The 15,173-nt window shown below is 37.6% G+C and overlaps 2 protein-coding genes across 2 annotated transcripts; both read left to right on the plus strand.

The window, feature by feature from the left end:
• The first annotated feature begins 284 nt into the window (after nt 1-284).
• Nucleotides 285-2,215, plus strand: LOC144660561 (uncharacterized). Its single transcript, XM_078521216.1, has 2 exons — nt 285-348; nt 1,165-2,215. Exons 1-2 carry the CDS (start codon nt 334-336, stop codon nt 1,984-1,986), a joined length of 837 nt encoding a protein of 278 aa, XP_078377342.1. The 5' UTR covers nt 285-333; the 3' UTR covers nt 1,987-2,215.
• Nucleotides 2,216-2,705: 490 nt separating this feature from the next.
• On the plus strand, nt 2,706-13,538 carry LOC144659914 (late secretory pathway protein AVL9 homolog). The gene is made up of 18 exons (XM_078520437.1): nt 2,706-2,872; nt 5,157-5,277; nt 6,913-7,016; nt 7,325-7,396; nt 7,732-7,821; nt 7,939-8,008; nt 8,658-8,698; nt 9,303-9,341; nt 9,633-9,702; nt 9,951-10,015; nt 10,146-10,229; nt 10,648-10,782; nt 11,585-11,720; nt 12,253-12,333; nt 12,406-12,520; nt 12,613-12,666; nt 12,853-12,917; nt 13,034-13,538. Exons 1-18 carry the CDS (start codon nt 2,798-2,800, stop codon nt 13,192-13,194), a joined length of 1,578 nt encoding a protein of 525 aa, XP_078376563.1. The 5' UTR covers nt 2,706-2,797; the 3' UTR covers nt 13,195-13,538.
• The last annotated feature ends 1,635 nt before the right edge of the window (nt 13,539-15,173 follow it).

Consider the following 15,173-nt stretch of genomic DNA (forward strand, 5'->3'; position numbering starts at 1 on the left):
GAAATCTTCAGGTTGAAGATGACGTTTTATAAAGTTAAAAGATTATTTAAGTCGTGCAAGCGTTTCAAACCTTTGTTGTTTTCTCTTGATGAGGCCATCTTTCATTCCCTGTTCTCTTAGGCTGCAATTTTCTGTGCGCACTGTTTGGCAAAAAAAAGCAGCAAAAGTTCCAGGATTGTTGTTTTAGCAAACGATCCACAAAATCACAAAACGGAAACTTTATATGTTGATCTTTCGTGACTTTTCTGTGCGTAACAGCTGTGACGTAACTGTGTCACGTGTTATTTGTGCCTCCGGATCATCGTTCGATCGTTTGCTTGTCTTGAGCTGCAAATGGCGGGAACCGAGGTAAGCTAGTTTATTCGGTATTCAGCACCTTGATTCTCAAAGAGTACATTTCACTCTTTCTCCAAAATACCATGAGCACTTTTCTGCAAGCACTGTTTGCGCTTTGTGGTGCAGAAGTCAAGAAATCGAAAAGTTCATTGTACTCCAACTCGGCATTGTTCCATTGTCTGTTCGACATTTTTCATTGTATATTTCACAGGTTTCTTTGAGTCAGTGATCCCAACTTTACTCCTTCGCATTAGGCTTTGGCTTTATTTATTTAAAGCATGAGAAATGCTGTGAACGAACCTTTCTAAAACCGAGTTTGTTTCTCGGTGATATTGATCACCGGCTATTTCGTTTTCACAAAACCTTTTCAAACATAAAAACACCTCAATCAGTTTGGTTTAAATGTCACGAGAATCAGTTAAAGTGAGTGTCGAGTCTTGAAACACCTTATTCAAAGAGTATTTCTTACAACAACTCGAATGGAGGCCTCTGAAGATCGAGGAAATCGAGGAATTTACAATTTGAATGTGCCATTTATCCACGTGACATCTCCATGTGATCGTGACATTATGCGAATCGTCACGCAATTCGTGATTGTTGTTGTTAAGTTACACCGTCACTTCTGAAAACCGAGAAAGGTTTGTTATTGGAGGGAGGGGGCTCATGACAGGATGTCCACAGTTTGGCAGTTTGTTTTTCTTTTATTTATCTTATAAACATCTAATCAAGGAATCATTGGATTTCAAACCTTGTGCAGCACAAACCAACATCAGAGATAATCCTTGGTTTCTATGAATTAAAAAAATGATTCATTGTTTATTTTTGCAGTATGATACTGAGTCGGTCAAGGACCACTGTCCTGCATTTAAGGAGGGCTGCCCTTATTCCAAGCTTACCCAAGATCTTTTTATGGATGAGCTGAAAAAGTGCCCCGAGTTCCAGAAGGGCTGCCCCTTTAAAGATGCACATAATGTTAAGGAGGTACTTGAAGAGCTGTCCACGATGCCAGAATCAAAGCACCATACAGGTCCAGCCCATGAGCAGTTACTAAACATGCTAAAGTCTGTTCATTCTGAGTCTAAAAGCTTGGAAGAGAAAGTTGGAGAGTGCCCTGTGTTCAAGACAAAGGAAGGTTGTCCTTTCAAAGATGCCAGCAAGGAAGGAAAGCCTCTGATTGAGCCACCGACTGCTGTTCTAGAGAGTCTGACTGCTTCAGATGTCAGCAAGCTCAAGGAGAAGTGCCCTGCTTTTAAAGAAGGATGTCCATTTGCCAAGATGGATAATGAAGCTCTTCTGGAAGAAATCAAGAAGTGCCCTGAGTTCCAGGAGGGATGTGCCTTCAAGGATGCCAAATCAATTGAAGAAATCTACAGCAAGCTGTCGCAGATGCCAAGCAGTGACAAGGATTGTCACCATAAAGAAGCTCTTATGAAGACCATGAAAGTCATTCACAGTGTTGGCCACGAGAAAGCTGATGAGTGTCCAGTGCTTCAGAAAGAAGGCTGCCCTTTCAAGGCTGTTGAAAGTGAAGGGAAACCACTTGTGGAGCCGGCTGAAGCCGTGCTGCCAGCTGGAGTCAAAAGGAAGTGCCCTGCCTCTGATAAAGGATGTCCTTTTTCCAAAGTGGGCAAAGAAGATCCAGGAAACTAATAACCAGTCAAGCCGATAATGGACAGTCTGAGCAATGATGTATGATGTGACATTAGCAGTTAAGAAACTAGTTGTTAAATTCACACAAGAACACTACCTGTTCTGTTTTTTAAAAACAAATAGGTGGATAAACTAGTGTTTTTGGTGTATTATGAGTAGGCTTTAAGATATTAAACTTGTATTGTGACTGGTAACACAATAAATAAAAGTCACCTTTCTTTTTATGATTTCAACTGGAAAATTTTATTTTAACAGCAGACAGATTGGTAATGTATCATATCAAGCACTTGAAACAGTGTTTCATCACAATCCCAAACATGGTGTTTGTGGGGTCATGGGCTCGATTTCCTGTCGGGGACCTAGATTTTTTCATTGCCTCACAGTGGTGACATGATGAACATTGCATCTTTCTCACCTTATTTTTTTTTTAAAACAACATGGCATATTTTAAACTATATTCTTGGTGTTTGGAAGTCTGATGAAACACTGCCTCTCATGTTTGATATACTACTTCAACCATAGACCCCGAAATTATCCAATCATAACGGAAAACCACTTAAATATTGGTTACTTGAATTTGATAGTCAACAACAGTATTGTTATACATGGAAGGCTGATTGTAATCCGGAATCACCGTATCTATAAAAGACCTTTTTCAAGACTTTTCAAGACAGCAAACATGCGGAGAAAATAAGAGCGAAAACTGGGTACTAGCCCCAAGCCCCCAATGGAATTCAAGATGGCGGATCGGCGAGATTGTTTATTTTCAATCGACTTGTACAGATAAAAATCATCTGAGAAAAGTGTAAACATGGACGCTGAAGATCCAGAAAGGGTTATATTACATATTGTAGTGGTGGGATTTCATCATCAGCGAGGATCTGAGGTGAAAAAAGCATGCAATTTTTAAAATTTCTTCAGCCCCCGCTGAAGATTATTCAGAAATGGCTTTGAATGGCTTCAGAAATAGTTTACGAAGCTAAATTTTCCTTTTTTGTCATGAAAATTGGTCTTCCAAACAAAAGAATCGAAAGAAAGCAAATATACTGTCTGAGAACTTTGATTAAAATAGCCGAAGGAGATGTAATCACTGAGTTTGAAGGAGCGCTATCAAATACTGCTTGACAGGTTTACAAAAGGAGGTGGAAATCATGTACAACTTTGTGTTCAATTTACAATTATTTGTTTTTACACAAGTGTCCCCATGCAGCTAGCACAGCTGTGCTAAAAATTAAATCCACAGACGCTTTTAAAAAGTAAAGTTATTTATTCTTTATTTATTCAGGGCAAGGCTAGAGTTTTGTGAACTTAATGCACCTATCAATGTTAAGCCCGAGGGGGGGGGGGGGGTCGGGCAAGGGGTGGGGATTTTGACATTTTCTATAAAAAAATGTCAAATTCCCCACCCCCGGGACAAAATAATTGGTCAAAATCCCCATGAAAGGTGGTCAGATGTCCTTCAAACCTTCTATAAATGACCAAAATCCCTACCCTGGGGGCACCACGTACGATCAAAATCCCCACCCTGGGGACAGCGCTCACGATCAAAATCCCGTGGTCAGCCCCACCCCCCCCCCCCTCGGGCTTAACATTGATAGGTGCATAACCCACAGGCAGACCACCCTATGTGTTCGTAGTTAATTATTGTTGTTGACACGAGACGAACAAAAGAAATTTTGAAATCTATAAGGGCTACTGAAATAAAGCTCTTGAAATTACATATCTAAACTACATTTCGCTCTAAATATCTCAATAAAGTTGAACGAAACGTTTATCGACTCAATTGTTGCATTTCTTCGCCTGTGCGGGCCGTTTTAAGCGCCTTTTTAACTGATTTAGCCGGCCGAAGGCCGGTAATAGATAAAGAGGAGACAAGGCTTGCAAGTCGGCGGCCGACAGCAGCGACCTCCTCCACTTCAAAACGGAATTTACGCCAAACTTCTGAAAATCTCACCTATCTGACGACGGCTATCGATCGGCGAGTTGTTGCTCTATCTCTTCGCCGAATTTGAACTTCATCCCTCCAACAGTTTTCGAGAAAATCCACGCTAAAATCATGCATACGGCTTGATTTCTATGATCGGTGCTCAACTCAGCGACCAGAGAAATCCAGAACATGACGGCCGTTTCAAATTCACCAATCAGGTTTTGAGCCGCGGCGGGCTGCCGCGAAATGCCAAGCGCTGATTGGTGAATTTGAAACAGCCGTCATGTTCTGGATTTCTCTGGTCGCTGAGTTGAGCACCGATCATAGAAATCAAGCCGTATGCATGATTTTAGCGTGGATTTTCTCGAAAACTGTTGGAGGGATGAAGTTCAAATTCGGCGAAGAGATAGAGCAACAACTCGCCGATCGATAGCCGTCGTCAGATAGGTGAGATTTTCAGAAGTTTGGCGTTAATTCCGTTTTGAAGTGGAGGAGGTCGCTGCTGTCGGCCGCCAACTTGCAAGCCTTGTCTCCTCTTTCTCTATTACCGGCCTTCGGCCGGCTAAATCAGTTAAAAAGACGCTTAAAACGGCCCGCGCAGGCGAAGGAATGCAACAATTGAGTCGATAAACGTTTCATTCAACTTTATTGAGAAATTATTTAGAGCGAAATGTAGTTTAGATATGTAATTTCAAGAGCTTTATTTCAGTAGCCCTTATAGATTTTAAAATTTCTTTTGTTCGTCTGGTGTCAACAACAATAATTAACTACGAACACATAAGGTGGTCTGCCTGTGCTTAACCTGTTATGCCCCCTTCCCAGAATATTAAATATTAGTATATACTAAAACAGTGGATAACGTTTTTGGCACGCGCTGATTGGCTACTCAAACTCCGAATTTCCTTTGCTATTCACCTCCGAGCAACGCACACGAGAAAATTGTAATCTTTGAAGGGAATAAACTAGTCAAAGATCATTCTTTGGGGCTATATTATCTCACTGTTTTAGTATTATACTAAAACAACTATTCGCCTCAGTGTCAGTGGCTAGTGGTGGATATTCACCTCGCCTCGCGGCTCGGTAGATATCCACCACTAGCCACCTCCACTTCGGTGAATAGTTGTTTGTTATTAAAAAACTTGGTATATTGCAATTCACGAGTTTTAACTGGTTTACAGGCCATGGTATATGAGCTCATCAGGCTGTAACTGTTTTCCTTTCTTTTTGAATTTGCAACATGCAGGTAGAGTTTTCATTTCCACCACTTTTAAAGGATGGAAACTCACAAACCACAACGCTTCCAAGTGAATGGCGGTTCTTGCCATTTTTGGCATTACCAGATGGTGTCCATAACTGTGAGCAAGGTACTAATAAAACTACATTTACAAGGACTGATTTGATTTGTGATAATTAAAATGCCGATGTGTAAACTGGTTGGATAGTCAACTTTGTTGTTACAACAGATAGGGGTGGTGAATGGTCCTTCAAAAAATGCATGTCTCGCAAAATTTAGCCAAATTTCAGGGGTCTCGTCGTCTTGAAGTTTTTATTGATGCCTTCTCGGAGTCTGACTCGAAGAAAAGATATCAGTCTCACCGGCTTGCAAAGTCTTAGATTTATCATTTGACACCCCTACAGATGTCATAATTGCATCCCTCTTATACAAAGCAGCTGGGGTTTTTAGTAATTTTAAACCTGCACCTGGAGCAGCACAAGTGACTGTTTTGTAAAACTCAAAGTTCTTGTAATATAAACTAATTTGTGGTTATTTGTGGTTCAACAAAAGTCAGTCTGTATAATCTCACATGTGAACACATGCAAATTAATTATTATTTATTTGTTATTTAATAAATAATCATTTATTATTTATTATTATTATAAATACAGTCGGATGATTTGCCTCATCTTACCTTGGAAAAAAGACAATGGCCGCGGCCGCACTTAGAGAATAACTGGCTTAATTTTTTAGAAACCCGGTTAAAAATTTCCACAAAACTTAACTCGGTTAAAGTATGGTAACCATAACTAACTCGGTTAAATATTTTTAGCGTCCGCATTACGATCAGATCAGACTGGAGTGATGCCATGATTAAGCTTTTTGAAAACAAGCAAAAACGGCTGGCTTTCATGATAATTCTATTACTTGCTCATTTCTTCTGCTGCTTTTAAGATTTATTTTGATGCATTCTCGGCTTACAGCGTTCTATTTCTTCCAAATGCATTCTACGCAAATTTCAAGCCCAGTTGTTTCAAATATGTTGATCTTTAGCAGTCGTTCTAAGGCTCATTGCCATATCGAAATCGCCTTCAAGACCTTCAAGTGCACGTTTTTCCAAGGAATCGGCGAAGAGACAAAAGAGATCATCAGAAACCATAAGAGCCCTGTCTGATACAAATAATCCGCATTTCTCTCAGTGGTGGTTCTAGAGTTTCCTAATAACAAGGGAATTCTAGAATTAAGCCACGAATTGTGTCTGAACGCCATGTTTGCGTGTGATGGAAAAGAATACCTTCTCTTACACGGAGATGATTGACACATTTGGCAAAGAAAACAATAGTGGAATCTGATAAGAAACCACTAACCTGGTTAAAACGACCCAGGAAGGTAGTTTAGAATTAACCTAACCCAGTTAAAAAATCTATTGTTCTTTGATTAATTTCCATGGGAACCGCTAACCTGGTTAAGAGTCAGTTAACTCTCCAAATACGTGGCCGCACTAGACATTTTTTTAACCCGGTTAATTTTAATTGATTAATTGGAAATAACCCGGTTAACTCGCCAAGTGCGGCCGCGGTCAATGTCTTCTTAAAATCCTCTATGTAGTCCTTTGTTTAAGAGAGCCCAAACAATAAATTATAAAGGTATAACTTCTTTAAACACTTGTTGTATTATGATATTGTACATGTAAAAAAAAGCAGATAGAAATTGTACATTTTGTCTGTTTCAGCATTATGTTTTTGTATAAGATTAATTCTGATCTTCACCATCTTGTATCTAGACTCTTCTGTCTTTCATTTACCAAGTCTCAGCACATCTGTCAGCAAACAGAACTTTCAATCCACTGTTTTTGGAATTTCTTGTTACAAGCAGATTGACAGCAAGGTATATGATGATTTCTGAATATTCTCATATTATTCTTCAATAGTCTAATGTTATGTTCACTAATTTAAACTTACCGTAATTGTCATGTGGTCAAAGAATACTGAAACATTATATTTGATGGGAAAATTTAACAGAAAAATTTAAATAGTTTGATATTGCTTTCTTGAAGCCAAACATACTCCACCAATTAACAGAGGGAAATTAAAGCATGCATGTACATATCTACACTGATTTGACAAAAGGTGGACTCTGGGATCCATGCAAGTTTGATATGGTGATATTAAAAATGTGCGTTTTTGCATTAACAGGACTTAAAAATAAAAAATGATGATGTGACCAGAAGAACTGTACAGAAAAGTGTCTGCATTCTCTCCTGTTTGGTAAGTGATCTTACACAGTGGAACACATAAGATAGAGGTAAAATCTGACGAGTGTTTAAAAGACCTAAAAATCATTAACAATGCTTAATAAATAATTTGGCAAGTGGACACTTTATTGTTGTCAATTTTTTGGCAAGGATATACAGTACTCAACTCAAGTGACACAGGAGTTCGCTGATAAAGTTTTAGTACAGTACCTGATCAAGAAACAAATTTTTAGCCATACTGCTTGCCTGGCCATAATTTTTTGTCATTCAAGGTTTGCTGTATTGTCTTAAGGCCCGTGTTTGACTGTTCAATGTTTTAACACAATAAGTGTTTTTATGTTGAAACAGCCACTTTATGGTTACTTAAACGAAAAGCTGGAAGTTGCTACTAGAGTATACTTTGACGAGAAGGATTTCTCAAGAACAGGAATTTTAGAGGTACTTGGTGTCCCTGTTGACTCTTTCATGACATAAACAGTTACTCATGAAAGTTCTTTCTTGACCTTCAAATAATAACCTGGCTTTTTTTTTTCTTTTTCTTGTGCTCCTTCCTAGGAATTGTATAAAAATTTAAACATGTCTGTATCACCAAGCCTTATATTGGAAGATTCTTTACTATTCGTTGGTGAGTCTGTTATTTGCAGTTTGTAGTTAATAAGTTAATTTAATCAAATGGTTCTTAAGTGAAGTCTTGACCTGGAGGAGTCAACTTCTAACTTCTCCTAACAATATTAATATGTTATCAAGCAGACAGGTGATAAGAATAAAATAAGAAGAATCCAAGAAGATGTGCAATAATAAATTCTCTGGTCAGCGTTATTCTTTATATAATGAAGTCTTCTTAATCCAGTTAAAATTATGTTTAGTTTTGTAGATCCAAACTCATTTAAATTCATCAAGGTATGGACTAGATCTTGTCTAGGAGGAGTACACTGTAGAAATACACCTGTCATTAAATGCTATGGAAACCGGGATAAGCTTTGGCCTGATCGGCCTCTATAGGCCTGAAATATGCAGCAGTCCTTACCTAACCTTACATTTACAATTTTATTTCTCTATTGTCTACTAAAAGTTTCAGTTACAAATGAAAAAAAATCATAAAATATACAAAACACTGAAGACAGTGCTTCAGCACATTTCCAAACACCTCAATGTTTGTCATGAGTAGTCAGCTGAGTGTTGTATTTTTAACTCTCTTCTCATTTGTTTGGAAATGTGAAGAAACGTTGCCTCTTGTTTGATATATGACAAAGTGTGTTGGTCTTATTTTACAGGTCTTCCTGTTGTAGAATTAGTTAGAAAATTTCAACATAGGGTGAGTATATTAGAATGAAAAACATTTTTCAACTGCAACAGCACTGTACATTTAGTTATAAATCTTTTTTATGCATAAATAACATCATTACATACTGTAATGATCTGATTTAGCACCCGAGGCACTTATAAATTTACTTTTGGTTCCTCAAGGGAGGGCGCTTATTTGAGACAGGGTGCTTATTTAATTTTTTTGAGAAACAACCAAATGTTCAAAACAAAACTTAAATAAATATTAAAATGACTAACAATAACAGAAACTGTAACAGTAACAAATTGTTGAAAGTTCAGTTACTTTAAAAATGTGAATGTTCCTGAGTTTATTTATTCAACTTTGATGACTTCAGTTGGGGCAGTTATCCACAATAGGGACGCTTATTGGAATTGAGGGGCGCTTATAAGAATGGGGGCGCTTTTTAGAATGGCAGCGCTGATTGGAATAGGGCGCTTATTGACAAAAACACATTCGAAGGGGGCGCTTATTGGAAGGAGGGTGCTAAATCAAACCATGATGGTAAGGCTATTCTGCATTGTCAGACAATATTGTGTGATCACTCTTAAATAAATGCATGTATAATGTTATAAAAACATTTTTTCCTTTTTAGATTTTAGTTCTTTTTAAGCTGCTTCTTCTTGAAAAAAAGGTATGCACTAGTTAGTCAGCATTTTTTCTAACATTTTTCATCAAATTTTTCTATGGTCTAGTTTTGTTGATCAGTGAGATATTTGTGGAAATAGTTGCATCACTGACTGATAATTATCTTCCAAGCACAAAACATCTTATGAGGTTTCTTTACTTGTTTCTCTTTTTCCATAATCCTTTTCCAACTATCACTAGGTACATACATTACACAAATGAATGTGCATTTATCTATTTAAAACCTATTAATTATTAATTATTGGACTTAATTTTATATGTTTCTTTTTACTCAAAGGTGATATTTCATGGCTTTCCAGTTGGCAATATGTGTACACAGCTTCTCTCACTTGTTTCTCTCTTTCCAAGTATGTCTACTGATAATATTTGTTTTTATATTTTTTCTGTGTATACAACAATATTATATATTTTAAAACTAGTCACAAATGCTGCTAGAACCTTGGTACGTGCACAAAATAGCATGATTAAACCAAAAGTGAGACTGAACCACAGTGTAAACATACTGTTGCTATTTGTGCTTGCTGTCAAAATCCTATAAATCTTGGAGTTAACAATTTAACTTCTTGAGTCAAAGTGTTGTTGTTTTCTTTTCTAGAAATGATCCAATGTGGTTTGGCGTATGCAGCTCCCAGAGAAAAAGAAGTTTCTCAAAATGATAATGTATGCACGTATTTTGTGTTGATATGAAACATTTTGTTCAATCTTTTCAGTTGGAATTTTTTATTACGTCCCGTCATAACACTACATTGTACATTGTTTCGCGAGTTCTAAAAGATTTTTTGTTTTATAGGATATTTTTCAACCTCTGCATGTCAATGAATGTGAGCAGTTATTTGTCGATATTTTTGGATTTCCATTAGCATTGTTTACAAAGGTGAGTAAAGTGAATCGTTTTTTATGAGCAATTTTATTAGTTGTAATCAACATCTGCCAATGGCTTGTATTCATTGTAAAGAGTGTAACAGAATTTCCTAATTTCTAACTTTAATTACATTCTTAGATTTCCTATTTAATTAGATTTAAATAGTTTCTGACATTATTTTGACATCACTTTTGTTAGTTGTCCAAAGTTCAGAAATTTATTATCACATGGCCACTTTGACTTTCCCGCTTTTTCTGGGTTACTTGTTTTTTTTTTTTGATTGGTCAAAAGACATTCAACGGTGACAACAACTTGTTCAAGAATATAAGCTCTAGTACACTACCCAGCTAACCTGTTGCATACCACTTTTTTGGACTCATTGAAGCTGATCTTTTGTATACTCAGAGTTGATTTTCTGTTTTCTTTGTAGAACTCCATATTTCATCCTTATTTATCTTTGCAACAAATGGACCTGTTGAAGAGCCCTAATGTGCGCAGTTTTGTGGTTGGAGCATCAAATTATTTGTACAAACGACAGAAGGGACTATCAGACGTTTTAATAGATGTAAGTAGTTTAATATAGAACTATTATAGAAGAGGAAGAGGTTATATAACTTTCATGGCATGGTGTCGGTTAACAGTTTGAAAGAAATCAAGGTTGCATTCTATTGGAGAGGACTGTGAATTTAAATTTCTTGTTATCGTGTTGTTGCTGCTGCTGTTTATGTGTATATGTGACTCCATTTTCTTTTTACTGAACAGTATTTTTTTAATGCCGGAAAGTGTAACAAATTTGCCCGGGGGGGTACTCGAAAAAGTTTTGTACGGGGAGGCTCCGCCCGGAGATTTAACCCCTTACCCTTTTATATACCATTTTGATAGAAAAGGTACCCCTTTTGTATACCTTTTATTGCAAAAAGGCACCCCTTTCATATACCTACACGACATCACATTTACCTAAAACGGGATGTTTTCTTGTCATTTTTATGTAGCGCTTAAAAAATTACGACGGTACAGCCAAAAGTTGCGTCTGCTCGAAATATTTAATGTAAAGGCCTTTTAAAATATCATTATGACAGATTTCCCTACCCTTTCATATACCTAAACCTGTGATATCCCTACCCTTTAATATACCTGGAGCCTGAAAAAGGTACCCCTTTCGGGCGGAGCCTCCCCGTATAGGCCATTATAGGGAGTACCCCCCCCCCCCGGGCAAATTTGTGCGACATTGCTCAAACTAGTCAGCCAATCAGATCATATCTCTTCCCGCGCTTTCTATGTACGTCGTACATGCAGTCATCACAACATTGCCTTAACATTTGTTACAAGACTTGTGTCTGCTTACACAGTTTATTTTTTCCTGGCAGCTTGAAAGTGGATCAATGGAGATTCACAATCCTGATTTAAATGAACAGCTCTCCTTGTCAACCGCTGACCTGAGATTTGCAGACTATCTTATTCATCACGTCAATGATTATGTTGAAAAAGGCGAACAAGAAGCCGGTTAGTTTAAGTATAAACTCTGACATGCAGGCGATCACTACTACGTTATACTCTATTATTAATTACTTTTATATCTTGGCTGATTTGGTGAAACATAGTTTTACTAACTACGTCTTACTTTAAGGTTTGATGGCATTCCCGTAAGCTCGTTTCCGTCTTTGATTAACAAACATTTGTATTTAACTCGTACAGAGTGATAAAAACACCTAACAATTAGTGCTAAATAGTCAAAATGAAACAAAAGAAAACAATGGAATAAGCATCCATTGCAATAGTATCTAATTGTAAATTACTGACCATTTCACGGGTTAGTCTAAGTAAAATCATTCTAAAGGGAGAAAAAACTGGAATAAGTAGTTCTTCAGTAGTAAGGATAGAATACTTGTAGTGGCCTAAAACGCTGTCAAAAGAAATCTTGAATTCAATTCAATTTTGTTGTTGGTTGTTTTAATAGCAGTTGTCACAGCTGTGCTGTACACAACATTAGAAAACTGTTAATTTTGACAAGTTTGTTTTTTGCTCTCTTGTTAAGGCTGGGACGGCAGTGATGAGTGGATCCGAGCTCAGTTTAAATTGTATCTTTTGTCTTTATTATCCACCATACAGCACACAGGTTTGTAAGCTTTTTACTGTGCATTGGTTTATATAAAGTGGCGGCCCTGTCTGATACTCTCTATTGTTGCAGATGGTGATGGGATGGCAAACTACAATGAGCAGTTCATAGAGGCCTGGAAACAAACCACAAACTATCAAGTTTGGCGGGGAAAAGAGCATGCTGGGATTGACGACGTGCATGCTGGGTAAGCCACGTGACAGTTCAGAAATGAGAAGTGTTGGGAAAATAAGGAAAAACGAAATGTGGTAAATCTTTTTTTTTCTTTCTGTTTGACAGGCATCCATTTCAAGGACAGATGGGGCTATCAGACATAAAGATCAGACTTTCGAAGTAAGCATCCATTCCAGCTGAGCAGATGAGATCATTCGCAATATCTTATGAACTCTTAAGAACAATTGTTTCTTAGAACTATTCAAAGGAGATCTGCACAGTTTAGCCTTGAATGATATTTTTTAAAGAACTTGATTCAAAGTATTCTTTAGCTTCGTTTCAATGATTATTGTTTTTGCTGTTTAGTGTTATGCAGACAGACAGAGGCCGTAGGATTGGTCACGCGGTGGCGGAAACTGGCAAGGCTGTAGGTATGTCGACTTGCCCACAGCACCAAGAAACTGTGAACATTTTTCTTTGATATGTTGTGAAATGGATTCTACGTTTATTAAGTTGTGGTATTTCAAGCCTCGTTTTCGTTTTGCAGGTGGAGCAATCAACAGCGCACGCTCATTCGTGACGTCATGGCTGTCTGAGCTGGCGCAATCAACATCAGAGCAGAATGACGAAGAGGCTGACAACAATGAAAAACAGGACAAGGAACAACAAGTAACGGCAAATAGTGAAGAAAATACTGCTGAATTATGAGGCTGGTCGGACACTATAGGATTTTGGGAAATTGATAGTTCTCTTGTTTATGTAAAATATATAGGATTTCGAAATAAAATTAGCTTATTAAGTTATTTGGAAATAAATTGCAGTGGGTAATTTACCATAGTACAACGTTTTATTTAACAAGTGAAAGAATCTCTGTTCTGGTATAAGGCAAGCAAAAAGCATTGCAACACCCTTTTTTACAGTAGTTAAATCGAGACAAAACACTATTCATATAGACCTTTATAAATCAAATAGAACTAACGTTGCAACAGAAATTACACGGTATTAATATTCCTTCGAAACATTTAACAGCCAAGAACTGCAACTCAAGAATTAACGAGCGCAAAATATATATTGTTTTTTGTCACTTTCTAAGCGTTTTATAACAACGGCACGACTGAAGCTTCTTTGTGTGGCATCACTCATTTTGTGGAGTAATTTCTATTGTTATTTAATTTTACGAGGCGACCAACTATTTTACTTTTTACAGCGGCGAAGTGACGTCATTAATATGCTGTGTTCTCTCATGGAACACGCTCAGTTTCAATTCTCTTGTATGGCGGCTATTTATAAATATATTATAAATACTTTCGACCGTGAGCAGTCTCTGTTTATCTCCAGGAGCTATGCAGAGCAAACGTGAGTGAGAAGAGTGGTCTACTGGCGGCTTATCATATTTAACTGATCAATTAAACTTACATCGATCTACAATTACTAGAAGTTTGAGAACAAAGAAGTAAGTAATGTTTAACTTAAATCTGTAAATAAACAAGCTACGTACACATAATTGGCGTACAGCAATAAATAAACAATGCTTCAGTGTGCGGTCAAACATAAATAGTTATTATAATAGTTAGTCACTTGCAATATTTCAGGCATTTTGTATGTTACTTCCTCAAATATTAAAGGTAGATAAAAAAAGGTTCATTTTGGTTTACTAGGTTTGCGTTGTTTTTGTGTTTGATTGGTTCATATTTTAAGCAAAGGTACGTGTTAACAGATCAGTCGAACCTCTTTAATACGGACACCAAAGGGACAGGGAAAAGTGTCCGTTTTATGGAGTTGAGCGTTTTACAGAGGTGGAGGTTGTATGACTTTTATCTCTTCGGACCATCTAAACTGTCCAGGGCTAAACTGAGCCAAGTGGCCCATGCAGCCAGAGCTTATCCCGGTTTCCGTAGAATTAAGCGACTAGGAGTATTGCTACTCCCCCTTGTGGAGTGGGATGCTAGTCCATCGCAGGGTGAATCGCCGGTACCCATTTATACACCTGGGTGGAGAGAGGCACTGTGAGAGTTAAGAGTCTTGCCCAAGAACACAACGCATTGTCCCGGCCAGGCCTCGAGCCCGGACCGTTCGACTCGGAGTCGAGCACGCTTACCATTAGGCCACCGCGCCTCCCAGTCTATAATAGGGAGGTGTCCGTATTGAAGAGGTGTCCGTAACCAGAGGTTCGACTGTAACACGTGACCAGATTTGTCATTCTTTGCTTCATATTAGTTTTTTTTAGCTCTAATGACAAATTTGTGTTCCTTGCCTAGATACAGTAAACACCCGCGTGTAAGAACCTAGTGGCTTAAGAACCTGCTGGCAGAAATTTGCCATTTTAATACCCCAAAATATAAGACCTTTTAGCCAAGCAAATCAGCAGTTCTTATGTTAAAATTTATGAACTTTTTAACAGAACATCCCAAACTTATACAAATAAAGAAAAGACAGATTCACATAACTTATTGTCTCTTTGACCTTGATGAGGCTGAAGCAATACAGTTATGAATAAATGCTTATAATGAAGGACCACCCATTTTTTTCCTCTACAATCAAAAATATGCCCTCCTTAATAAGACCTTAGAACCTACTAGCCTAAATCCAATACTACCCCCAAATACAAGAACCTACCAACTAGAATTTATTCTTCCGCGTACGTAGCTTTACTCTTCAGTGCTAAAGTCGACTTTTGTCGACATTTG

Source organism: Oculina patagonica, chromosome 7, assembly GCF_052425735.1.
Source record: "Oculina patagonica isolate OP01 chromosome 7, crgOcupat, whole genome shotgun sequence".
Taxonomy (NCBI): domain Eukaryota; kingdom Metazoa; phylum Cnidaria; class Anthozoa; order Scleractinia; family Oculinidae; genus Oculina; species Oculina patagonica.

Excerpts from the sequence above, each read along its gene's own strand:
- LOC144659914 (XM_078520437.1), top strand. The coding sequence starts at position 2,798 with ATGGACGCTGAAGATCCAGAAAGGGTTATATTACATATTGTAGTGGTG. Across the intron at positions 7,397-7,731 it reads TCTGCATTCTCTCCTGTTTG|CCACTTTATGGTTACTTAAA; the intron begins GTAAGTGATCTT and ends ATGTTGAAACAG. Across the intron at positions 12,334-12,405 it reads ATCCACCATACAGCACACAG|ATGGTGATGGGATGGCAAAC; the intron begins GTTTGTAAGCTT and ends CTATTGTTGCAG.